At 54.7% G+C, this 25,724-nt stretch overlaps 8 protein-coding genes across 8 annotated transcripts; 5 read left to right on the top strand and 3 right to left on the bottom strand.

Annotated features, from left to right (window-relative positions):
- Positions 1–646: 646 nt before the first annotated feature.
- On the top strand, positions 647–3,844 carry CH63R_02332 (GPI ethanolamine phosphate transferase; the record flags this gene model as incomplete). Its single annotated transcript, XM_018297307.1, has 1 exon — positions 647–3,844. One exon carries the CDS (start codon positions 647–649, stop codon positions 3,842–3,844), a length of 3,198 nt encoding a protein of 1,065 aa, XP_018162123.1.
- A 1,490-nt stretch (positions 3,845–5,334) lies between these two features.
- Positions 5,335–7,176, top strand: CH63R_02331 (NTF2 and RRM domain-containing protein; the record flags this gene model as incomplete). The annotated part of the gene is made up of 4 exons (XM_018297306.1): positions 5,335–5,526; positions 5,588–5,662; positions 5,757–6,818; positions 6,874–7,176. The coding sequence occupies 4 exons, from the start codon at positions 5,335–5,337 to the stop codon at positions 7,174–7,176; spliced, it is 1,632 nt and encodes a 543-aa protein (XP_018162122.1).
- Positions 7,177–8,427: 1,251 nt separating this feature from the next.
- CH63R_02330 (Epoxide hydrolase) lies at positions 8,428–9,176 on the bottom strand (the record flags this gene model as incomplete). Its single annotated transcript, XM_018297305.1, has 2 exons — positions 8,428–8,475; positions 8,631–9,176. The coding sequence occupies 2 exons, from the start codon at positions 9,174–9,176 to the stop codon at positions 8,428–8,430; spliced, it is 594 nt and encodes a 197-aa protein (XP_018162121.1).
- A 154-nt stretch (positions 9,177–9,330) lies between these two features.
- CH63R_02329 (Epoxide hydrolase) lies at positions 9,331–9,654 on the bottom strand (the record flags this gene model as incomplete). The annotated part of the gene is made up of 1 exon (XM_018297304.1): positions 9,331–9,654. The coding sequence occupies one exon, from the start codon at positions 9,652–9,654 to the stop codon at positions 9,331–9,333; it is 324 nt and encodes a 107-aa protein (XP_018162120.1).
- Positions 9,655–10,806: 1,152 nt separating this feature from the next.
- On the top strand, positions 10,807–11,900 carry CH63R_02328 (Mind kinetochore complex component; the record flags this gene model as incomplete). The annotated part of the gene is made up of 3 exons (XM_018297303.1): positions 10,807–11,241; positions 11,410–11,534; positions 11,618–11,900. 3 exons carry the CDS (start codon positions 10,807–10,809, stop codon positions 11,898–11,900), a joined length of 843 nt encoding a protein of 280 aa, XP_018162119.1.
- Positions 11,901–12,765: 865 nt separating this feature from the next.
- CH63R_02327 (PH domain-containing protein) lies at positions 12,766–14,055 on the bottom strand (the record flags this gene model as incomplete). Its single annotated transcript, XM_018297302.1, has 2 exons — positions 12,766–13,480; positions 13,547–14,055. 2 exons carry the CDS (start codon positions 14,053–14,055, stop codon positions 12,766–12,768), a joined length of 1,224 nt encoding a protein of 407 aa, XP_018162118.1.
- Positions 14,056–20,136: 6,081 nt separating this feature from the next.
- On the top strand, positions 20,137–20,719 carry CH63R_02326 (uncharacterized protein; the record flags this gene model as incomplete). Its single annotated transcript, XM_018297301.1, has 2 exons — positions 20,137–20,282; positions 20,515–20,719. 2 exons carry the CDS (start codon positions 20,137–20,139, stop codon positions 20,717–20,719), a joined length of 351 nt encoding a protein of 116 aa, XP_018162117.1.
- Positions 20,720–23,813: 3,094 nt separating this feature from the next.
- CH63R_02325 (Endo-beta-1,6-glucanase) lies at positions 23,814–25,358 on the top strand (the record flags this gene model as incomplete). The annotated part of the gene is made up of 6 exons (XM_018297300.1): positions 23,814–24,278; positions 24,333–24,400; positions 24,454–24,505; positions 24,555–24,749; positions 24,800–25,232; positions 25,291–25,358. 6 exons carry the CDS (start codon positions 23,814–23,816, stop codon positions 25,356–25,358), a joined length of 1,281 nt encoding a protein of 426 aa, XP_018162116.1.
- Positions 25,359–25,724: the final 366 nt, after the last annotated feature.

Below are 25,724 nucleotides of genomic sequence, written 5' to 3'. Positions count from 1 at the left end.
TGACCCCTGCTGTCTGGTTAGAGAACGGGTGTTATTGGAGTGGCGCTTGGACTGAGCTGAGTGGTTTTGTTTTGGTTTGGAAACGCGTTGGTATTTGAAGTCCAGAGTAGATAATCGATTACGAACCAAACAAACGTTCGAGTTGCGTCGACATTTCCCCACGAATGATCATATAAAGTCGTAGCAACGAGGCTCTGTGCAGAGTACTAGCCTATCTACTTAGGTACCTACCTACCTAACCTCACTGATGATGACATACAGGGTTCAACACAAGCCCTGTCAGTGGCCCCAACGGTTGCCGGCCGCAAAGGTGCAGAACCTTGGCCCCTGAATGGCATCCGACTGCCCCACCAATGCTGGCCACCCGGGCCCACGCTGGTACGGCTGCTGCCGGAACCTCCCAAATTTGAGCTCCTTTCGCCATTTATACCACCTCATTTCTCTCACAAGCTACGATCAACAGAATACCTATCCCAAGAACAATCATCGACCAACACCGGAACAGGGGCTTGATAGTTTCCTATAGTCCAATGGCCATCGAGTGCCAGCCTTGATTCGCCTCCCCTTTTTTTCCTTCTCCTTTTTCCTTTTCTTCTTCCCCTTCCCTGGCTTCCCACCAACTTAGCCCAGTCGAGTCAAGCCCACAATGCCACAACAGAAAGCCACCCGAGCGAAGGCGCCGCCGGCAGCCGACTACAAGGCAATCGCCGAGCAGTACGCAAAAGCGAAGCGTCAGAAGGCGATTGAGGATGCCAGCAGGTCGCCCGAGGAGATACAGACCGAGAAGGAAAGGGCAATGCTGCTCGAAAAGCAGCGTGAGGTCTTCGAGTCTCGGCGCAAGGATGCGTACGAGCGCAGGTGGTGGTGGACCGTCGGGTTCTGGGCCTGGATGTTGTGTCTGCACGCCGTTGGCATTGCCTTCTTTACCAGCGGGTTCCTTTTGACACGTCTGGTTCTCGACGACAAGTCCAACTGCACGGCGCCGCCAATCGAGCTCTCGTCAAGCTGGAAAGGCCAGGGCACGGTCCAGGGGGGTTGCTGGCATCCCAAATCCTTCAACAAGGCAGTGGTTGTCGTTGTCGACGCCTTGCGGTACGACTTCACCGTTCCCGTTGACGACCAGGCCCCGTTCCATAACGCGCTTCCCTTCTTGCACGAGACCGCCGTCAAGTCACCGGAGCACGCCTTCCTGCGCCCCTTCATAGCCGACCCCCCGACGACGACGCTCCAGCGGTTGAAGGGCCTGACTACGGGAACCCTGCCGACCTTCATCGATGCCGGCAGCAACTTTGCCGGCACGGCCATCAAGGAGGATAACTTGCTTATGCAGCTGAAGGACGCCGGGAAGCGCATTGCCCACCTCGGTGACGATACTTGGTGGTCTCTATTCCCCGGATACTTCGAAGCCAACGTAAGCCGCGCATACGATAGCTTCAACGTCTGGGATCTGCACACGGTGGACAATGGTGTTATCGATCACATCTTCCCACTCCTCGAGCAGGAGCAGAAGGGCAAATGGGACGTACTCATTGGACATCTGCTTGGTGTCGACCACGCCGGACACCGATACGGCCCGAACCATGTGGCAATGAGAGAAAAGCTTCAACAGATGGACACTTTCATCCGTGATCTTGTGGCTCAAATTGATGATGACACTCTTTTGGTCGTCATGGGAGACCACGGCATGGACGCCAAGGGCGACCACGGCGGAGAGAGCGACGACGAGGTCGAGGCAGCTCTGTGGATGTACTCCAAGCGCCCGTTTTTCGGTCGGACGAAACCCGAGTTCAAGGAGCCGCCCGCGATGGCCAAGGTTAGGCCAGTCAATCAGATCGATCTCGTCCCGACTCTGGCATTGCTACTAGGGATTCCCATCCCTTACAACAACCTCGGAAGCCCCATCGAGGAAGCTTTCACTGGCAAGAAGGGCAAGGCCTGGGACAACCTTGCAGCCGTGTCGCGTATGACAGCCGCCGGTATCCAGCGATACCAAGACTCGTACTTTGCCGCTCGCGGTATTGACCAGTCCAAGAGCGCCACCGCTGGCCACGTATCGCATCTCTGGAGGAAGGCCGAACGGTCGTGGCAGTGGAAGTCATGGCAAGACTCTCACGGCTTCTTCAACTTATTCCAAGAGGAGACGCTGCGCATTTGCAAGGATCTGTGGGCCCGTTTCGACGTGCCCAAGATGGTGACGGGCATTGTAGTCATGGCCGTTGGCGTCGTCACGTTGCTTGTCTATGTCTCCCGCGATGCGGACGAGGACTTTGCCGTTCTCGATGACCTCGAGCTCGACCTGGCGGAGAAGAAGTTGGAACTTCAGGGCGTTCAGGGCGATGCTGCCACTTCGTACAAAACTCTCCATAAGAAGGTGTTCCTCACAGCCATTCTCGGTGCCGTCCCCGGAGCAGCAGCTGGAGCTGGATACTCCATCTTTACTGGACCTGAGGATCTTGTCTATGCCTTCGCTGGCGCCGCCATTACCAGCGCGATCGGGGTCCTGGTTTCGTTGTACGGCTTCGGTAAGACCTTTTGGAATCTTATGCCGAACAACATCTGGGGTTGGCTTGCTGTCGTCTTCACGCTCAGCCAGTCTCTTGGGTTCGCCTCAAACTCGTACACCATCTGGGAGGACTCGATTCTCCTTTTTTTCATCACGACCTTCGGCGTGGCCAACGTCTTTGCCGCATTCTCCGTACCAACAAGGAAGGAGCGCACCCTCGCAATCTACCACTCGGTTCTCTTTGTCGTTCTTGGTAGATTGGCATCATTCTCGAAGCTCTGCCGCGAGGAGCAGATGCCCTACTGCACGTCTACCTACTATGCTTCGGCTACTTCCTCGACCTCTGCCACGTGGCAACTGGCTATCCCCTTTGCCGTCGCCCTCATATTGCCTTCTATCATCAAGTCGTTCCTCTTGCCCACCCGCTCCTGGGAGGGACTTGCACCGGCGTGGATTGGATACGTCTACCGCATCGGTCTCTTCATGTCGGCCACCTACTGGGTCCTCGATGCCGCAGATAACGGCGAGTGGTTTACAAGCCTACCGGACAAGACTCTCAAGACTGCTGCAGTCTACCTGGCGCAGATCATTCTCGCCTTGGTTTTTGTCGCCGGAACCACGGCGTTCGTATGGGCGCCACCGTTGGTGTCCATCCTGACGACACCGACCAAGACGGGAACCACCCAGATCACGGTTTTGGGCTACGGCAATACGAACGGGGCGAGATATCTGCTCCTGCCAATGAACATCGTGGGAGCTTGCATTCTCCTCTCGAAGCCTATGGGAGGCGGTGCGTTGGCCCTCTTATTCTGGCAGATCATGTCACTCGCTGAGATCCTCGATCTTAACTCCCTGACGAACGAGGCTATTGGACCCGTCATGCTTGGAGTCCTTGGCAACTTTGGCTACTTCAAGACGGGCCACCAGGCTGTTCTTAGTAGCATTCAATGGGACAGCGCCTTCATTCCGCTCTTCTCGATCCGGTACCCGTGGAGTCCCATTGTCGTGGCTCTCAACACATTTGGCGGTCAGATCGTCGCGGTTGCGGCTGTCCCGCTCATTGTGCTCTGGAAGGTTGGTCCCAAAAGAAAGGGAATCCTCGAGAACGTCAGCAGAGCGCTGGGCATTTTCGTGGCTTACTTTGCTGTCGAGTCGCTTTCGACCATGGCTTGGGCAGGGTGGCTGAGGCGACACCTCATGCTGTACCGGGTATTTAGCCCCCGCTTCATGATGGCGGCGACCCTGCTCTTGTTTGTGGATTTAATCGGCCTCGCTATTACACTGATTGGCGTAAGATCCAACACAATGGCTGTGAGTGAGGTGTTTGGCTGGGTTGAATAGACTCCCTCGTGCGAAAGGCAAGGGGCAAGGGGGGAAGTGAATAAAATAGCAATAGACTATTGCCGTCGCCTGGGAATGGCTACCTCCATCGGGCTGACAGGTTCAAGCGAGGAGTTGTACAAGGATATCTCCAGAACAATGAATGTAGTCTGCGTTGGCGTCTGACTTCCTTGCTTAGCCTCCCGGCCTCATGCCTCGGTAGGTACTGTGTGCGCTGGAATCCCGACGAGCAGGACAATGAATAACCGGCCAGACAGACGCCGTGCGCTCTACTGTGGGCGCCTAAAATGCACTGATGCATGGGGCCGAAGCATGCCATGTGAATTGCCAGCTTTGCGAGTCCTTCGTTTTCTAGATATCATTCAATTGCAATTCTCTGTTGTCCTCCTGTAGTTGATCATGTCTCGCCAGAGCTCCCAGCCAAGAGCTTGAGGTTACCTGCGACCTTGCTGATATAAGCCACACTTGTGATACCTCTGTGGATAGCCCGATACTTCCGTTCAAAGGCACATCCATATGCTGATTGAGGTACTCTCGAAGCTCTCCGAAGTCCAGAGATCTGTGCACACAAAGCCCCACCTTTGGTCGGTAATCAACTCGCAGTGTATGAATGGCCGTGGGCGGGAAACCACCACGCTACCCAGAGAGCACACAGGGCATGCCTTGATCTGGCAGCAACAATTGTGGTTTGGGGTTTTTTTTTTTAATCCTCCTGCCCTGCCGATTCACATCGTTGGATGCGCTTAGCCCAGCGAACCTATCTAGTAGGAGAGTCCAAAAGTGTACTCCCTCACGAACATCAACCCAAAGAAAAAAGAAGAAAAGAAAGAAAAAAAAACCCGACCTCCACTTGCTCTCCTCATCCTCCTCCTCTTCGCAACGCTCCGCTCTCCCACCCGCCGCCCGCCACCCCGACACCCCGACGACAGATTTGAACAGGAACAAAAACCCACACACCCTGCGCCGGTTTTCTCCCAGATCCTAACTGTGCACATTCATTTTTCTTCCCTCTCCCTTACCTCTCACTTATCTCCGCACATCGCTCTCGTAACGCGTCTCCATCTCCATCTCCATCTCCCACCCGCCCCTCGCACCATCGTCGAAACTCTTTTTCCGGCGTACTGATCCTCCCCCCGGTCATCACACCTTTTCGAGTCAGTTCTAAGCATTTCCTTTTGAACCACCGCATCTCTTGAGGTAGCTACTATCCCGGCCGCTTTGCCTCTTCTCTTCCACCCCCTCTCCTTAGCGAGCTTCTATCCTCGGAATCTCCATCCTCTTCCCTCATTGGCGCATATTGATTGCCCATCTAACATTCCATCAACAGAAGGTTCCTTCAACTGCCGACCGCCCTTCCGCGAACAGCCGCCCAAGCAACCGAATAGAAACCTCGAGCATCGTCTCCTGCGCCCTCATCACACCCTTCTCCATCCGCCGTCCCACCTGCCTCGGCCCGATTGCGCCCCAAACCAGATTCCTCAGAAGCAATCATGGCAACCAACGGTAACTACACAAACCTGGACCAGCTGAAGGACGCTGTCGAGCCAACATCATCAGGTCCCACCGCTACCAACGATGCCTCGTCGGCCGGTAACAACAACAACCTCAGCAAGGATGAGGTTGGCTGGTACTTTGTCGAGCAATACTACACAACCCTGAGCAAGAACCCGGATAAGCTTCACGTATGTCCAGCACCTATTCCCCACCCGGTGTAACTTGGTCGTGCTAACAAGTAGCCCGCAGCTTTTCTACGGAAAGCGCTCCCAGTTCGTCTATGGAATGGAGGCAGAGGTCGCCAACGTTTCTGTTGGTCGACAAGTACGTATTACACAGTCTTGCTGTTTCTGCTTTCGCTCTTTTGCCCCCTTCCTCCTCCGTGCTGATTGTTTGCTGACCACTGTCATTTTTCCAGGCTATCCAAGACAGAATTAAGAGCCTCGAGTTCGAGAACAGCAAGGTCCGCATTACGAATGTCGACTCCCAGGCCTCATTCGACAATATCGTCATCCAGGTCATTGGCGAGAGCTCTATCAAGTCCGCCGAGCCGAAGAAGTTCGTCCAGACTTTCGTCCTTGCGCCCCAGCCCTCCGGCTACTTCGTCGTCAACGACATCCTGAGATACATCAACGACGAGGACGAGGAGGAACCCGTTGCCGAGCCCGAGGCCGCCCCCGAGGAGCAGACTGCCCCTGAGGAGGTTGCCGAGACCCCTGCCCAGCAGGAGGCTGAGCAGCCCAAGGTTGAGGAGAACCCCGGGGAGGCTGCTGGACCTGCCGTTGACGTCGACGAGGTCGAGAAGAAGCTGGAGGAGGTCAGCGCGGCTCCCCAGGATGCTTCTTCCAACAACGGCGAAGCCGAGACCGCCGCCCCTGAGACTACCAAGGCCCCTGAGGCTCAGGTTGAGGAGCCTACGGTCGACCCCGAGGTCACTGCCCAGGCGATTGCCGAGGAGGACATCAAGGAGCCCGAGAAGCCTGTCGACCCCTCCCCTACCCCTGTCGCACCCACCAAGGCTCCTGCCGTCGAGTCCGAGAAGCCTGCGCCCGCGCCCGCTCCCGCTCCCGCTCCCGTCCCCATGAAGCCCATGTCCTGGGCTAGTCGCGCCGCCGCCGCTGTCGGTCCAAAGCCTGTCGTTCCTCTCCCCAAGACCGCCACTCCTCCTGCCCCCACCCAGGCTAAGGCTCCCGCGCCCGCTGCCGTCTCTCCTCAACCCGCTGCCCCTGCCACAACCGCCACTACCAAGGAACCCGAGGCCCAGGTTGCGAAGGAGGCCTCTCCCTCTGCTGAGTGGCAATCCGTTGGCGCCGACTCGAAGCGCCAGAACCGCCCCCAGTCTATCTCGCAAGCACCTACCGAGAACTACGGCACGCTGGGATACGTTAAGTACGTGACCGATAAGGTCAAGGCGGAGGACCTCAAGGCCGCTCTGGCCGCCCACGGCGAGCTCACCTACTTCGACATCAATCGCCAGAAGGTAGGAATGAAACCATGTGGTCAAGTCAGAATGGTTGTAACTAACAATGTGCTAGAACTGCGCCTTCGTCGAGTTCGCTACTGTCGCTGGCTACCAGGCTGCCGCCGCCGCCAACCCTCACACCGTCAACGGCGAGAACATTATCGTTGAGCCCCGCCGCCCCAAGGCTACCGCCTACGGTGGCAGCAACTACTCTACCCCCCGTGGTAACGCCACTGGTGGCGGCCGCGGCCGTGGCGGATTCGAGGGGAACCGCTCCGGTAGCCAGGGAAGCGCCCGCGGTAACTTCACCGGCGGCGGTCAGGCCCGTGGTCGCGGCAGTGTCCGTGGCCGCGGTGCCTCCCAGGCCGCGGCCTAAGATCATAACAGTTCTGATACGGCAGTTACAAGCCCCTCAAATGCGTCGTCGGTTCTCCACCGTGGTACAGACGAAACACTTTGGCCAGCGTTGTCTCGAATGTCACCTATTTATCCTGGCGTCTCGAGGGTGGTCTCGGTTCCCTTGTTGAGACATCAAGCTGCCACAACAATCGAACCAGTCATCAACAAGTCTTCAACTCCAAAGGTACTCGCATGACCTTCGGACGATGCCGAGAAGGAAGTAAGAGAAAAGTTACATGCCACTTCTTTTCTTTTGCCAGGAGTTAGCAGGGCAAGGGCGTGGAACATACACACCGTTTCCTGTAATCTTTCTCCAGGCCCGTTTTCTCCATTTTTGATTTATGATTTTCTTTTTTTATTTCAGTATGCGCATGCGTTTTTCAAGCATTTGCATCCATGTCGACGGTCTGGTCTTATGTTTTTGAGGATGACCTCGGCGTAATGACGTTTGAGCTAGCTCCCTCCTTCTTCATCGCCATGATGTAAATGATGGCGATGAGTTGGTGCTACAACTATCTGTATATTTGGCGAAGGTGGACGGGAGGCGGATTGGGAGAAACCGGTAGGGAAGGGGGAAAGCATGAACAACAAAAGTTTTGGCGTCCCATTGCTTTGCCGAGAGACACTTTTGTCTTCACGGGGAACGGAACGAAACGAATGGGCAGGGAGGGGCCAGGCATTGGGGGATGATGCTGTACCATACCTACCAAGACCGACACAGAACCATCACACAGAGGATCCTTAGCTGGTTCTTTTAATGAGAAACATACGACAATTATAATAGCTGCTGTCAGCTGCCTGTGAAGACGGTTCTTTGGTGAAATCATACAGATTAAAAGTTTTCATGGTTGTAGCGAATCGAGCGACAATCACCACTATGGCTAATTCTGGGAGAACTTGAGAGCACAGTTTTGGCTGTATTTGATTATACTGTCCTTGTTCATGTCCGCTATGTCTGTAATCTGCCCTGTGTTATTGCAACCCATCATCTCGCGCTTCTTTTTAGAGCTAGCCAACCGGTCTCAAGCTTGATTGATTATGTTCCAAGCAAGTGAACACCATCCCTACCTTCTGTGTGTGGTGTGTCACATGGCGCAGACAGGAGTATATCCGACCGTCCACTTCCCAACTGGTTTGTGCTGCGCAACAAATGTATACCTACGGAGTAGCAGTAGTTTAGGATTGGTATACCACAACAGAGCCACCGATGGATGGGCTTAATTGGACATCAAAGGCCGGTCAGGGGCCTCGCTATGGCTGAGAACTGTTCCATGTTCTGCAAAAAAGAGTTGGGGTTGTTCGAGGGCTGCAAAGTGCCTACCCTGGTTGCCGCACTCTGCTCTGCTGGTTAGCAAATATCAGCAAGCAACACGACGAGAATGTAGCCTGACCTTGTGGGGAGCTCGGAAGGACAAGACAGGCCTGTTTTACCTTTTCGTTCCTCTCGTAAAACGCCAAGTCGGGATAGACCTGCTTAGCCCCCGCCTCCGGCACGAGGATGTTCTCGGCGGGAAACACCGAGTACCCGAAGGACTTCTCCCTCGAGGTCGGCACGGCGAAGAGAACGTCCGAGGCCTCCGCTTCAGCGATGTAGTGATACAGGTACAGGCTCCTCGGGTAGGTCTTCGTGTACCAGTAGAAACCGACTAGCGCCAGGGCGGTGTCCAGAGGCAAGGGGTACCGAGAGTCGGACCACTCAATGAACTTCTCCCCGATCCTAGGGCACACGGCCATGTCAGTCATGGCTGCCCGTATGACCGCAAAACTTGTAGCTTGTTTTCTTGACATGTACCGTGCTAGCTTCGCGAATGACGAGGACAAGAGGACGAAGCATATAGTCGAAGGTCGTAGGCCCTGTTCCAGGATAGAGGACGAGCCGGTAACGCTGAAGTCGTACATCCGCTGCACGTGCTCGACCTCTGCCTGGGTGAGGTTCTCCTGGTCGAGGATCTCATATGGAGACCTTGGCGCGAGCATGTTGACTATTGATGGTCAGTAAAGCGGCCACTGCGAATATTTGCCGTGAAGTTGCTGTGGAAAGCTTTGCACTCGATCACGTCGCCGAGAGAATCCTCGTCAGGAAGTTTTGATGTCGCCGCCCTGGGCGACGTAGCCGGCGTTGAAGCCGAGATCAATCATGAGCCGGTTTAAGAGCCGCGCCGCAGCATCCACGGTGAGTTCGATATCCAGAGGACCGCCGGAGTCCGTAGTGAGGCAGGGAGGGGACGATGACGTGGTAAGGCAACGTGCCCGGAGTGTACTTCGACCGGAGGAGGTCCAGCAGCGGGAGGAAGTTGAGAAACGATCCAGACCACCTGTGCAGGGACAACAGCGGGAGAGCGTCCTTGTTTGCGGAAAAGAGGGCGAGGAGGTGGATGTCCGTGGGCTTGACCTTCATGTCGTTGACCGTGAGCTTAAAGTTAGGGAACGAGTTGATGCGCTTCTCCTGCGTCATTCAGTCGAGGTCGAGCCAGGCGTCCATCGCGTCGGTGAGCCAGGCCCTGGTCGTGCCGAACTGGGGGCCCGCGTGCTTGGTGTACCAGGTCTCCGACCCGACATTGGACATCGTCAGCTGCGACTTGAAATCCTAGATCTGTGGCCGGGTACGCAGAAGGTGAGTTCTCTCGGCGACCAACCTTGCGTAAGGAACCGAGTTGAACCAATGTGCCATCTCGAAGAGGGCTGAAAGGGGGCGAGCCGCTAAAGAAGCATTGTTTGATGGAATGACCTACGGTTGGATTGTTCCCAGTTGCTATCAGACGAACTGCGGGGACTCGGCATGTATTTAAATAGACTAGAAGAAGATAAGAGCTCGTGGTCAATAGGTAGGATCATCTCGAATCTCGTCGCGGAGCATGATTACTCCATGATGGCGGGTGCGTGGGTCGCACACAGGCATTGTAGTAGACAGGTTTTTACTACGGCGGAACCCTTGGCCTCTCACGAAATTCTTGTCACCGACCAAGCAAAGACGGATTACTGTACTGCAGGGGGACTAGCAGCGCGTTGAGCAGCATCGGTCGAACCTGGGGAGGCGGTCGTTCGTATCAATAATCATTGCGAACTGCGCCAAGCGCGCGGCGTCTGTACTGACGGATCTACCACGGAGAGGATATAGAAGGGAGTTAGCCCGAAAGCCTGTGTTGTGCATGATGTGCATACTCATTCTACAGAAGCCTTCCATATGGCTCTGCGGCGATATGTCATTTTGCGCCGTCCCGACACATATTGGGAGAGAAAAGTTAGTTGAGAATTCCAACATTCAACGGGTTGACGACATGGATGTGCGCGGAAGAGCGCCACACCCGTCCAGTTTTCTGTTCCTTGGCGGTTCATCCCGCCGCCAAGACAGTACCATGGGGCCAAGCCTGCGGCCTGCGGCCTGCACGTGAACTTCCGTCGCATTCGCGGCGCTGTCTGCTCCATCCCCCACTACAACCGCCGAAAACGCGTCTCAGGTCGGCAACACCAGTGACAACCCCCATCGTATTTCACACCTCGAGTCGCAAAACACATCAACCACTGTACAGCGTCCCCCAACCCACTCGACCTCCCACAGCGATAACAACATCAACAACCGGAACGCGACACACACCAATCGCCCACAATGTCCGCCCCGGACCAAGACAACCAACATCAGCAACACCCTCCCTCCCAGCCCGAGCCTCACCAGACATCAACACAAACACAGGCCCAAGACCACGCCGTCCAACCCCCGCCGCCAGCGGAGCCCGGAACGCACACGGCCGCCGCAACACCGACGACAGAAGAAACAACGACAGCGGTACAGCGGCAACAACAGGAGCAGGAACAAGAGCAGCCGCCAGCCTCCCCTCCCCTCCCGCAGAAGCACGCCCTCGTGACCCCCGGTCCGCGCGCCACCCGCTTCACGCAACTCTACGATCTCGCCCTCCAGCGGACCCTCCAAAAGGTTGCCTACGACAATTTCGCCGCCTGCTTCCCGACTATCGCCGCGCATGCGCCCAATACCCTGCGCAACGTCCAGAAGCAGATGGTCGACTACCTTGAAGAGAGGTGCAACGTGCGTTGTCCCTTGTCCCCCTGTTCCCCGTTCTTTCTCTCTCATGGTCGCTGGCTTTCATTCCCTCGGGCCTGTGCGCCTTGCGAAAAGAAGAAGAAGAAGACAAAAGCATTGTCTGTAGCATCAGAGGACGGACAGCCTGGCTAACTACGATGGACCACGCTGCAGAAGGACTTCCAGTCGATCCTCGACGATCGCGACGTCATCCGGAAATTGAACGAATTCGAGAACCTCGTCAGCGACGCAGAACGTAGGAGACAAGAAAGCGGCCTCTCGGCAGAAGAACCAATTCCGTATGCTTCCCCCCCTCTTTGTCTTTTTGTCAAGCTGTCTTCCCAAGCTGACGTCCATCTTTCCCTTTCCCCTTTTGGAACAGACCACATCTCCTACCCCCAGACGACGTCCTCGCCGCCCACCTCGCCCCGCGCCTTGCATCTCAGCAGTCCCACCTCAACGCTCGCCTCCAAAACACTCAGGCTTCCAACGAGTCCCTCTTCGCCGCCATCCAAGCTCAGCGCGCCGAGATCGACGCCCTCCTTGCCCAGCTCGAGAACCACGTCGCCGACATTGACGGCGCCAATGCCATGCTGGTGGACGTTGCGCCCGAGCTGGCCGCTGAGGCGCGCGCCTCCGAGGCCCAGATGTCGCGTATGTCGTGAGGAAGAGCCCAGGAGACCTAGGGGGAGGGGGCGGGTGTCCCCGGTCCCGTGGACCTGGAAAACGGAAAACGCTTTTCGCAGACATTGTTTTTATGTGATGCACGAGATACCACTTTGACATTACCGAAGGCTTCAGGCTCTCATCGGGCATTTTTCATAGCCGATATGAGTGAAGCAATGGCGTACGGACATTCACCGGAGTTCAGGCTTTGCATGAAGAACCTAACGAACAACATACTTTTCTTTCCATAATTGACAAATACCAGACGTGTGCTGCAAGGTTTGGTCTGGCAGGTATAGCTTTCACCATGGCACATGATGTCGTTGAATCAGCTCAACAAATGCCAGAAAGTGTTGGTCAGAATTCTGAAACATGATGTATTTGGGAATGCTGGGTGACTAGCTGTGGCGATAGCAACAGGAGCTTAGGTCTCCCATCGTCAACGAGCACACTTGCTGCCGAGGCTTTTGCGATGCCCACGCTAAAGTTTCATATAATGCAACAAATACCGCAAATGAAAAGTGGCAGCAAAAAAATTGGCTTGCTGCCTTCGACAACTCCGCCCAATGTTATGCACGGCTGGTAATGCTCTCTCGTCTTCGCCCGTCATAGAGGACAAAAAAAGAGGTACAAAATAAGACATATGGAGAGCAAGAGAGAAACGACTATCCAAATGCAAATGCCGCGCCGTCCCACCCAACTTTTGTTTTGGTCGCCGTACCGTCTTCCCCGCTTCAGGGTATGGTAAATTCGTGTCGTTGAATCTTGCGATTCTTCCTCGTGACAATGCAAAAAAGGCTCTCGCTGTGGAGAGCACGGGGTATGTATATGTGCAGTAGAAGTGAGGAAGGGGCAGGAACCCCTTTAAATCCTCCTGTTTTCCGTGTGGATGACTTGCCAAGGGCCAAAGAAGTCGATCTCGCCGTATGCCGGCGGCAGGACCCGGACCATGCGGCCCGTCGCCCAGTCCACGAACCATTGCTTTCCCTTGCTGATTATGTAGTTGGACTTCCGTGGGCTCTTGAACAAGAGAACCGAGTAGCAAAGCTTGGCATACAACAAGTCATGGGCAGCTGTCCATTGGTGCTCGGGTGCCCATTTGCCTGTGTCTGGGTCGATGGCCTCATTGGGATACGACGTCGTCGATAAGCGGCTGCTGATTTGCTCGTTCCGAGCGGGCCCCGGACCGTAGATGGAATCGGTGTCGACGACAGCAGTTCCGCCCTCGCCAATGGGGCTCTCATCGATGACGGGTTCGTCCAAGATGGCCTCCATCACTGATGATGAAGGGAAAGGTTCGGAAACTTCGACAGAAGTCACGCGGCGAAGCTCGGGACTCAGTGGGCGTGGCGTCGGTACGGGATAATTGTTCGTCTGCGCTGGCGTCTGGCCGCGAAACCAGCGGATGCGTTGAATGCGGGGGATGCTCTGATCGCGAGGGTAGTCACGGTCGTCGATCGGGGCGGCGACATCGATGGCGGCGAAGAGGGCTTCCAACCACTTCACCATGGTGCTCAGCTCAATGCATGAGAGGAGAAACTGGTCCGTCTCTGCTCTGACACGGATGACATATCGCCTCCTTTGTGAGAGTCAGTTTCTTGGCATGTCTTGGCATGGGATGAGGCTGAGAATCAGGGCGACCTACTTCTTGTAGTCGGCAGCAATTCCGACGTCTGCATGCTGGAGACTGTATGCTTTGTCGAGAGAGGCTTTCCGCACCCAGGGCGGGTTGTCTGGGGAGATGGTCGGTCCGTCCCTTGTCCTACCCCATCCCCAGTCCTTCTTCACGTTGTAGAAGTTCAAGGCGGTACCCCGTAGTTGCACAAAGGCTGTGTGCCAGTTCCGATCCTCGGCCCTTTTTGTGGTGTTCTCAATCTCCATCTTCTTCACCCATACGCCCTCCAGCTCGATGTCGCACGAATAGCCTGGCAGACCTTCCTCCATTCCATGCTGGACGTCGTCTCTGCCGGCCAACGGTCGTTTTGGTTTGGCGTCCCGCTCGTAGGGGGGCGGTTGTGAAGGTCGTCGGAAAGGGGAAGTCATGACTTCCTGGTAGAAGTAATCCTCCTCCATCGATAGTCGCCGCCGGAGAGGCGGCGGCTGGGCATCGGTAGTAGATGGTCCATTTCCGCGTTGGTGGCTGCGGGGATCCATGGGGCGGAAGAGGTTTTATATGGCAGGAGTATATAGCTAGCCGGCAACAAGCGATTCGTGTCAGGCCAGGATCACCGAGCGGCGGGTGGCAGCGGAGGCAGAGGCCCGTTCCCGTGCGTCTGTCTCGGACGGGTTCCCTTCACGACGGGGATTTCACGAGATGTGCTTGGCCCGGGGGTTATGCTGACCCGCAAATCTTCATGTTGAGGACCTTTTGTCGGCGGCTCTGTCTTAGGGCCGCACGGGGCAGAGTAACGTAAAACAAATGTAAAAGGGCCCTGGAACGAGACCGGTAGATGAGATGAGATCGGGGGAGTGGGTTAATCCAGTCAAGAACGGATGCGTCGTTATGGAGAAGGACTGGAGCCCTCGGTGGTGCGGTGATGAGAAAGGGTGGACTGGTGAGCGAGTGATGTGCCGAGAAGCGAGAAAGCGGTGGCAGTGAGCGACAGGTCCAAGTACGCCTCGCTCCAACGACCGGGCGGTCAACGTCAGTTGTCCGTTTGCGCTTTGCGAGACAAGTAGGCACCGCACAGAACAGAGCAGAACAGAGCAGAGCCGTACCAGAGAGATGAGGTAGGATGGAAGGGCAAGGTTGCAAGTTTGGTGTGGGCTGGCGGGAGGGGTGAAACGAAACGGGAGGCGTCGAGTCATCGAGTAGTGTGCCAGCGAAAGAGCCGCTTAACAAGGTTGGACTGAATAGGAAGCCCGATGATGAAAACCATGCAACGCGGATGTGAGGGGACCGATCCCCACGCAGGGCCGAAGAAGCGTGAGAGGCCGGAGACGATGATGCCCAGGACGGCCCAGCGAGGGCAGCAAGTCTGGCTTGAATGGCAAGGGCCGCAGGGGGAACTTGGCTCTGGGGGCGGATCTCTTGCGCATCGGACGTCGGTTCAGGTCAGGACAGGGCTTGTTGAAGAGCTATGGGTGGGAAGGCGGTTGCGTCGCTGACAAGGGCAGCGTGGTATGGAGATAGAATAGGGTAACAGAAACCAAAGGCGCGCGAAGAGCGTGTACAGTAATTGGTGTGTTCCTGAGGGCCGCACGAGCGGTAGTGATCAGAGACGGATGATGGATTGAAGTCATGGAAGGGCGCCGAGGTGTGAGCCCAGAGAAAGAGGTGCCGGACGGATCAAGAGTGCGACCGAATCGTGGTTCTCGTTCCCCATGCGAAAGCGTGCGCGCACTACGAACACAGTCGGTGCCTGTCGGACCTTTTGCGAGTATTGGGCGATTTGATAATGGAGAGGAGGAGGAGAAAAGAGATGGAGGCTCGGATTCCGGCCGTGCGGCAGGCGTAGACGTAGCAATGCCCCCCTGGTCGAGGGGTGTGAGGAAGGTACGTACAGGACGCGAGATCTTTGAGATGTGCTTGGCCTGCTCTGGGGCGATTTGGCGGATTCGCACGAATGCGATTGTATGTGTGTATTCGTACGACGCGGTTTAGCTGAAAGCAGGCGGTATTAGAGAGAGTACTTGGAGAATGTTCCTGGTGCGCTTGCTTCATTGTTGCTCGAGGTTCAGGCAGGCAGGCAAACAGCAAACAGCAAACAGCGGACGGTAGACGGTAGACGGGCGAGTGGTGGTGGTGGTGGATGGGGTTGACAAGGAGGTGGCCATCAAGCAACGGCAAGCGCAGGTTTAGGGCGACGTCGGTGCCGATGATCGTCAAGACGAACTCACAGTGCTCACTGGTCCATGAGTGATTCTTGGCCCCTGACTGGCCAGTGGTTCATCCGTTTGGGAAATCAAAAGGGCCCTTGCAAAAGGTTGAAAGCAACAACAGCACCGAGTGGACCGAGGCCTTTTGTCAACAAGACTAACCATTCTTGGGAGGTGAACGACATGCGACGACAGGGGTGGCGCGGACTCGAGGACTCTGGGCCTCGAGGCCGCTGATGCAACCTGCCCAAACCCAGAAGTTGGAGACGGACTTACCAGACGGTGGTGGGCCGTCACTGTAGAGATACATGATACCTTATCTTATCAATATGAAGACTGCGTTGATTCTGCCCACGCAACATGTCCGTTGGTCTTCCACTACACACTGTTTGGACCGAGCGCGGCCAGTGCATCAACGATTCGACGAAGACGGGATGGCGAATCGAGGTGGACGCACAGGACGCAAAATCACGAGGTGCAATGTATCGGATGCAAGGAAGAAATGGCCCTCTAAATTGTAGTGGATAGGCAGGCCGCAGGAGGCAGTAAAGAAAAGTTCTTGGACGGGAAAGGAGGTTATTGGTGAAAGAGATGCAGCGTTCAAGCTCCAAAAGGACCACCGGGCGACGGTCAGCACGGGAAGGTAGGGTACTTCTGTCGAGCGAGCCACCTCCCTCCCCCCTTGGGAACCTTTGAAAGTACTCACCTTCCTTATTATGCTGGGAAGGTACCAGCCGCAAAGGTCAGCTGCCTCATGGGTGCTTTCCCGATGGCACCAGTTACGGCATCACGGCACAAAAAGGCGGGGGTCTAGCCCAGCGTAGGCCCGCCTTCTGTGCCTTCTCCTGCGTCCACTTTCCGTGCACGAGTCGGACGCGACCCGACGGAGAGAAAAATTTAAGTAAAAAAGGTCCTGGCGAGAAACACTTGCATTTCTATTCGCTAAGATGCCAGGAGGTAAGTAGGAATATCAATGTACTTGTAAACAGGTAGTTGCAGACTTTCCCAATCGCAATCCCGGAGAAAGTCGCCCCAGCGTGGTTTTTTTTGGTTTTTTTTGCCTCTGCTCTGCTCCTTGGGGACTCCGTACATATCTACCTAGGTACTTTGATGTGCGTGCCATTCCGTCCAAAGGCCATCTCGGAAATAAACGAAATCCGTGCGGAACCAGACCGAAAACTGACACTTGCCGACTGGCCGTGGATACGGTATACCTCATATTGAACGGAGCCCATCCCCCTCGGGTTCAGGTAAATTCCAAGCTAAATATCAGGTGGGTGGGCTCCAGCTGAAGCAGGGGATGGGGCTCCGCAATGTACTTGTAGTGCTTCTGCCATGAGAGGTGCCAGGTACTGCCGCAAGTGAGTACGAATACTCAGGTAGGTAAGGTATGTAAAGAGTCCTCTGCATCAATACGTCCCCATCCCGGATGCTGATTGATGCCTGTAACACTGTTGTGCTTTCTAAGCAACAACAAGAGCAGAGTTATACAGGCTGAAAAGAACCATTTGAACGACTTTGGCCGCCAATGAGATCCAACAAGACAACGAACGACAGACGATGGCACTTGCCTACCTAACTCGCTCACACATACGAATACCGTACAATGCAGACAAATAAATGCACACACGCATTTGCCTCCCGCGCTCGCCGTGGCCCCAAACCCCTGACACCATGGCCAAGACAAAACAGGTTCAGATATCCGCCGGCATGTCCATTTCCCATCCAACGCTCGTTGCTCATTCATCATTCCCCAATCACCGCTACCTATCCCGCCCTCCTGCCGCACAACCAAGCATTTCCCTCATCCATGTCGCCATGCTTGCCCCCTGACTCTCGAACCGTCTTCTGCGGCCTTCCCCCATTTCCGTCGTCATCAACGGCATCACGGTGATGTCTCGAAGGCTTCTTGCCTCTACATTGCAGGGCATCGCATTGGTTCGCGAGGGAATGGCTCAGCGCGGCGACGAAACTGCAGCAATGGCCAAACACGACGCACGTGGCGTGGCGATCCTCCCTTCAGCCGGCTTAGACACGATAATCGGCCGAGAGACCTGTCTCCGAGGCTTGGACCTCCTTCGCTGAAACGGGTCAAGATGCCGTGTGTCTTTTGTCAATACCAGACACATTCTGATAGTTTGCGTGCTCAACACGCGCAACCTGCTGGCTTGATGGCAGGATGGGAAGGCGGAGGCAAACACGAACTGACAAACAGCAAGCGCTGCGAGCGGCGGCTGGCCCGAACCACCTGCCACCCTCGCACACACTTAACACCTGTCTCGGGTCTCCTGTTCTTGGCCGAGCTCATTGGCAATCCCCCTTCGAAGGATCTTTTGCAAGTGGATCCTACTCGGCCGTTCCCTTCGCTTGGTGACCACACATACAGCCCCGGTCAATAGCTTCTAGTTTGGCAGCCAGCCGACAGCGCTTGACAAGCCAGACTCCAACTAGGTACCTATCTATTGACGACTGGGCGAAGCAGGCCATCAGGCCCTTTGTAAAAGGTGCATTGGGGTCGCCGCCATTCGCCGGTCCCCCTTTCCGAGTGGATCACGGCTTTCGGTCTTAACTAAACGTTCTCCAACGTGCGGTTTTTTGCAAAACGGAGCTTTCTCCGCGATATCCGGTCTGTAAGACATTGAACATGCCTTGGTGCCATCAGACACTTACCCCGACCATCACGCCATGCCTACCAGGGGGGCATGGACCCTCCTCGCTCTCCATTCCCCAGAAAAACGACCCTTAGTGCCGCCATATGATATATCAGTATTCGACCCTGTAACAGCGGTTCGCCGTTTAAATGTCGCCTTGCTCGCGGCCTTGGAGGGTTGATCTTGTGCGTCGGGCCTGTCAAGGAGTTCACGTATCAGCGAGAGCGGGCTGACGGTCTAGTGGTCCGGTCCGTGTCTGTGCAGCTAAGATTGCAGCCCAAGCCCAGTGCCACACACCCGCGCTCCCAACCTCTAGCGGCCTCGCCCAATCTCTTGGAACTTTCTTGGAAAGCTTGAGTGAACGCCATTTCCGCGCCGCCCTACCATCCAGCTGGCTGTTGCGCTGTCGCTGAACGCTCGCCCTGCCCTGCCTTGTTTGACAGGTCAGCTTAGGCCGGTAGACTCTTGAAGTCGACAACAGAATGTGGCGTCATTTTACCAGCCATGAATGCGACTGTGCTTGACTACGTCCTCGTCAGGAAAATGGCCATTTTCCACAAAAGAAGGAGAATGCTCCGGGGGGGGAAGGGGGACACATTGGTGTTACCGATCGGCCCGCTTGAAAAGGTAAACTTTGACCGAGACGAGCCTTGCTGTCACAAATGTGCCGTCCGATTAGCCGCTCTTATTGCCGCCGATCTTTGATTATCACCGGCAGTTCCTCATCTGCCACTCACTGGCTCTTTGATCATTGTCAGCGAGACTGCTTGCAATCCACTCCAGGCGATGCAAGCAAGCAGAGGCAGTCCAAACCAACCTCAGCCCCCTCACACCTCTCGGCGTGCCACGCCCCCAGGGCGTCCGTCATGTATCCGCTTTTGTTGCATGCAAGAGGGAAACCCCGTCGGAGAATAATACAACCTAACTAAACTACAGGCTTGTCTACTCTCTCCTTCTCTCTCTCCATTATGTTGACATCGGAGGACACTGGAGGTCGTCGGCAAAGACGGCATCTTCTGGATGGCTCTAGATCAAGGCACAGGAGCCACCCAACCAATGGATATCAAGGTAACCGCCATCTCAATCAAGAAGGTCGTAAGGGAAGCCGTGGGCACGGGATGGTTTGTGGCCCCGAACCGAGCCCGCCGATGAACGGTAGAAAGAGGAGTAATGAACACAGCCTCACCGCAAGCCCCATCTATCCAAGTGGACTATTCCTTTTCATCAGCTTGGAGTCTCGAACAGCTTACCTGACGTGACGAGTGGGGTTGGGGAAGAAGCCCCCCTGCCAGCCTTTTCCCAGTCTTAAAAGCGAAGAGTCCAAGACTGCAGTTATCCGTCTACGACACCGAATGCATCCCGCTGCCGTTGTTGTTATACGTTGTGCTTGTACCCTGGCAGTTGATAGAGAATTAAACGAGCGAGCGTGCGTCGATAATCGCTGGTGACTTGTCAACTTGGCCACGTTGGCTCCAGGCGCACTTGTGCTAAAGGCGTTATTACGTATTCCATTGTTTGCGCCAAACGAGACTGTACGACCAGGTGGAGACAAGCGCCTATCGACGGCCTACCGTCAGCGCCTGAGACCTTGGCGACGAAGTCCAACTCGTGATTGTTCACCGTGGACGAACTTTGGAAAATTTTCCATGGTCCCTTTGTCAGTTGACCCTGCAAGAGTGGTCCGACCACCACGACAAACAGCGGCATCGTAAAGACGACGCCGAGAGCATGAGCCTTTTGAAAGGGACCGCATACTGGAAAACCCATGCTGAGGAGGCCGTCCAGGGCTGTCTATACGACGTTCCGTTTCGAAGTTCTTTTGGCGTCCCCCCTCCCCTACCGACATGGCCTGTTCAGCGAAAAATCGAAATTGGCAAACAGCCAACTGGCCTACTCCAATGAAATGACAACGTGGGTTTATTTCTAGTAGCGACCGGAGTGGCATCTATACGAATGTCTTCTTCTCGAGAGCCTTTGTAAGTTGTCCATTGACGCCGGGCCCATTCATCATTGACATGGTGACCCGGAACCGGAGCAGGTAAAACTAGCCAACTTGCTTTAGCTGGACAAGGAAGTGATCCTGAATTTTTGCATTGATTATTTACACTACCGTTCTTGCTCTGACTCCTCATGTCTACCGCAGGACCATCGCTGATGGGAGACCGGTGGGTTTGCAGATCAAATACATCGCAACTCGAGCCTCAAAAAGGTCCTTGGCATCTCATCACATGTTTCGTTCAGCGAGACAGATCCGATTCCTACAGGTGCACACGCCTAAGCCCGAGGCAGTACCTATGGCGCCCTTTTTGTTTGAACAACACTGTAGTGTGAGGGACACAGCACCTTGAAAGGTGTGACAGCCATGAATAGAACCGCAGCAGGGCTCACAGCGAGCCTCATGTTGGAGCATGCCCATCCATATTACACGTTACTGCAGTGTGGAAATGCGACTACTGTATGACAATGGGTCAGTGATTTTCATATCCAATCCGCGAAGCTCTCCCCGGTTAGGGAGACGTATGTCAGTCTGCTTCCACTAGTAATCGTTGGTTGCTCACGACAGACGCGAAGCGCGCTGAATATGAATAGGAGGCCTACACAGGAAGCATTACGACAAACTCCTGTTCTAGCAAGCAAAGCGGAAGTCAACGCGAGGAGGCCTTGTGGTTTCTCTGTGAGCCTTGCTTTGTAATAGATTCGTCGTACTTTTTGTCATCTACGCCATAGAGTCGATAACTAGGATGTATATACTACACCGAAGACATTGGACGACGGTTGGGGACGCAGATATCCAGAGGCGTTCCGCGTAGAATGCGGCCTGGGGTGTAACCGCCCACAAAGCCCCTAAAACAAGTATCACCGCTACTTGGGCATCGAGGTCAATGAACGAAGCCCAATCTATATTGTTATCCTGATATGCTTTCCATTCTTTGCATGAGTGTTTCATAACGCAACGAGGAAGTTGAGGGCGTTGAAGAGGTGTTGAACATGCCAGACGAGGGGGAAACAGGCAACACACGACACCTGCTCTTAAGGACCGCCCGGCCATTTAGGATATCGTATTACTCCCAGAAGGACAAACACCATACCGTCGGTATCGAAGGGCGCTCTTTGACCATGGTTACGACCGACACTAACTAGACCGTGATACATTCCCGGTCCCTTATTAGGCATTGACCTCAGTGATGCTGCTCATCCTCCTGGATGACGTGCACGTCAAGAGAAGGTTCGGTCGGCAGCGCCGTTTAAGATGTTTGGTTCGACGAGGACACCGTGGCTCACCCTCTATTTTGCAACGAAAGATGTCGAGAGCAGAAGATTGATCGGCTTTGAAAGTTGGTCAGGCCAGAAGGACGCTTGCTGTTTCCGTTTGAAACGCGAGGGTAACCAAGATATGTTTGGGTTCCAATGGACTTGCTTTTACTACTATGCTGCCATACTTGGGTCGTCACCTGGGAATTCTCTTCGTGATTTTTCGACAAAGACTTTGGGACCAGCGTATGAACTCATTCATGTCCTCGCAGAGGGAATGTTGGCCATGTGATACTGATGTAGAATATCCATTGACCGGGCCAAATCATTATCGGAGTCACGGAAGCATATGGGAGAACTCTATAACTGCCTAGTACTGTCTTTGTCCGAACACCAAAGGCCATCTCTACGGTGGCGTTATAGCGAGTTCAACACGATCCTAGCTTTTCCCTCTTCCGATTTGAGACACTTTCGGTCTCTTGTCCTCGACTTGGTCGTCTTCGGTGAGTCGGCATTGCATTTGGATCAGATGATACCGACATTCTGCCAGCGTTGAACAATCCAAGGGGACGTAGAATTACGTTGCAATCTGGACTTTTCAAGAGCAGCATTGCTTGTCTGATATCCATCATCTCCTTTTATAAGGATGAGACGTGGATGGATGGGAGAAGCGGCAACAACAACAATGCTGGTGTTATGTGCTGGTTATATTTATGTTCCTTGGAGGGTACTTTTTGCACGTATCCTGCCCGGGGAAATGTCTCTGTTGTAATTAGAGTACCTTCTCTTCCATAAACGTGGCGACCGGGTAAATCTTCGTCAGACCGTCTTCAAGTCATATTAGGCAGCCGCAAGACTTACCCGGGAGGTCAGTCAATATTGGGATAGCTTCGACTGAACATTGTATCAGCTCTTGGAATTTGAAAACAATTAAACGAGAGCCGTCGTGAACAACCGGTAGACCTTCAACTCTAGTCGTTTAACTCCGGGCGTTTGAGGATGGACAGCAGTCACCCTTCAAGACGAGACGCGTCTTTCTTGCAAAATCAAACCCGCATCCGAACATTTCGAAGCGTTTAAAAATCGCTCCCAGGTTAGAATTAACTGTTTCCGCACAAATTTCATGCCCCCTACGATCCATGACGACGTTTAGAGGCGACGGTGTATTTCGGCCGGTCGTGACGCAGAGTTCGCCAAACCCTCTCTGATGACGATTGGGATACGCCAAAAGAGAAGAGAAAAAAGGCAAAAAGAAAGGAAAAATGAAGACCCAGAGTATTAAAGCCGATGACATAGAAAGACTGGCAATATTAAAAACCGCACAATAACCGGAAGCTATGGGCGTAGAACCTGGTGTTGTGAGTTAGTGGGTGTCGTCAACTCAGCAGCCTTCAGCGCTCTAAAAACAACCACAGCGTCGACTGTACTGTTGGTTCATGGCTAAGGACATGTATGCACAGTGACCAAACCCCCGCAAGATGACCCGAAAGTTGCCAGGTTCGGCAACTGGCGCTAAACCTCGAAGGGGAGGAGTTGCCAACCGTTCGAGACCAGCCGTCTCGTGTCTGATCCTTCACTGCAGCCAAGGCAGGCCAGTCAGCAACCCGTCCGCAGAGCATAGCTTGATGAGGCAATGGGGGCCAGAGACCATCTCCAGGCAGCCGTCAATTTCCCTGCTTTGTGGCTGGCTAAGGGAGCTGAGGGCTTGCATGCAGGAACATCGACGGTGGCACCAACTCCTGTCACCGCTTGGGACGAGATTGGATGCACGCATGTCCGTTCCATGTTGGAATCCCTGTGCCTTCCCAGAATAGCCTCACAGAATAGCTTGTTCCGCCAAGGTGCTGACGAGACACCGACAGCCGGCCAAAACAGCACCGGCTTGACCTCGAGAACTGGAGAGGCTTTCCAGAGGTTCAGCCCTCCGTCCATGATCAGCATCTGCATTAGCGTCTTGACCTCGGTGCATTCGGTGCATTCGGTGCTACCCCATCGCGGCTGCGCCCCTGAACAATATCAATCTCACAGTCCATGGCTTCGGCGGGCAGTCGGCGGACGCTGGGATCATGGTTCCCGCCCACAGGGCTCTAGACATCAGAAGCTTGTTAAGACTGCTGGCCATCCCACCTGTTCTGTTTCCCTTGCACGCCTTTCTCCATAGCCTGTTCATCAAGGCATAGAACCGCCAATATGGTCCGTCTCAGTCTCTTGGCACTTGCTGCCGTCGCTCACTTCTCTTACGCGTGGCTGCCGAGCGACGGTTCCAGGAAGCTGCTGGACACCCGTGGTTTTAGTCTTTTCGACTCGCAGAACACCAGCACCATTGACGATTCAGATGACATTGGCAAGCGTTGGTGGACGGCCTCCGGCAAGATCAGGGGCGTGAACCTGGGTTCGCTGTTCGTTTTCGAGCCATGGATCGCCAACGGCGAATGGAACAACATCGGCTGTGGCGGACAGCAGTCCGAGTTCGACTGCGTGATGAACACTGGCCAGGAGAGATCCGATGCGGCTTTCCAAAAGCACTGGGACACGTGGATCACCGAGGGCGATCTCGACGAGATGATGGGGTATGGTATCAACACCATTCGCATTCCCCTCGGCTACTGGCTTGACGAGACGTTGGTCGACAAGAACTCGGAGCACTTCCCAAGGGTTTGTATATCGTTCCAAACCTCAGCTGAAGCGGGCGCTAACCTTTTGATCAAGGGGGCCTTGAAGTACTTGATCCGTCTGTGTGGATGGGCCAGTGATCGTGGCTTTTACATCATCCTGGAGTGAGTATCCCCAGTTTATGAAGACTGCTGTGTGCGACTAAACACCTCGAAAGCCAGCACGGTGCCCCAGGAGCCCAAGTTGCGAGAAACTCTTTCACCGGCCAGGTATAACCAGTCTCTGTCACACTTCAGGATTTTTCTGACGTTTTGGTAGTTTTCTCAGTCCCCGGGCTTTTACAACGACTACCAGTACGGTCGGTCTATCAAGTTTCTTGAGTTTCTGAGGAAGCTTGCCCACGACCACAGCGAGCTTCGAAACGTTGGCACTATCCAGCTTGTCAACGAGCCCACCAACTGGGACTCATCTGTGCAATCCCTCCGTAGCACGTTCTACAAGAACGCCTATAACGTTGGTCGGCGCTTTTATAACTTCCGTCGATAGAGCTAACTTGTTCCAAGGCCATCCGCAAGGTCGAGCGAGACCTCGGTGTGACGCCCAATAACTACGTTCACATCCAGATGATGTCGTCGCTCTGGGGCTCGGGTAACCCGGTTGAGTTCCTTGACGACACCTACTTCACCGCCTTTGACGACCACCGCTACCTCAAGTGGGCCAACAAGAACGATGTGCCCTGGACGCACGAGAGCTACATCTCGACGTCGTGCGCCGATAACCGTAACGGCGACGTCGCGGGACCGACCATCGTAGGCGAGTGGAGCATCAGCCCGCCCGACGAGATCGAGAGCTCGGACGGATGGAACCGCAACACGCAAAAGGACTTTTACAGAAGATGGTTCGCGGCCCAAGTGCTCGCGTACGAGAGATCGACTGCCGGGTGGGTGTTTTGGACGTGGAAGGCGCAGCTTAATGATTATCGGTGGTCTTACAGAGGTGAGCTTAGCCCTCCCCTTTTCAAGGGTTGGTGATGCACATGCTGACGATATCCTAGATGCCGTGATTGCGGGAGTTGTTCCGAGAGATTTGAACTCGATTGCAAACTCGGGTGTTTGTGGTTAGTGTGTAATTCATCGACGATGATGACGGACGTGTCCTGGAGGGGGTGGACGATATGGCTTCATTACTGGGGTTCGAACCATGACAAACAGCTTCGCTATAGATACTACTAGCACGCATAATCGATACTGTTACGAGAGCACGTCCCGGCGCAACCCATCCATTCAAACCATTTTATCGGAGTTCCACGGAACTCTGTACAAGAACCCGCAGAGAACAGTGCAGCTTCGGTTCTTTCGGTGTCTCTGCTGGCCTATCTGGTAGGACCAGCAGCCATGATGCCCTGCCCGCGTTCAACTAGAACTTGGCCCTTCTTGGTCTCTATTCAGCAACGGTAACGGGATGATGTTGTGGCATGCAGGACCGGTG

Source organism: Colletotrichum higginsianum, chromosome 2 (assembly GCF_001672515.1).
Source record: "Colletotrichum higginsianum IMI 349063 chromosome 2, whole genome shotgun sequence".
Lineage (NCBI taxonomy): Eukaryota > Fungi > Ascomycota > Sordariomycetes > Glomerellales > Glomerellaceae > Colletotrichum > Colletotrichum higginsianum.
This window is presented reverse-complemented; position numbering and strand designations above follow the sequence as displayed.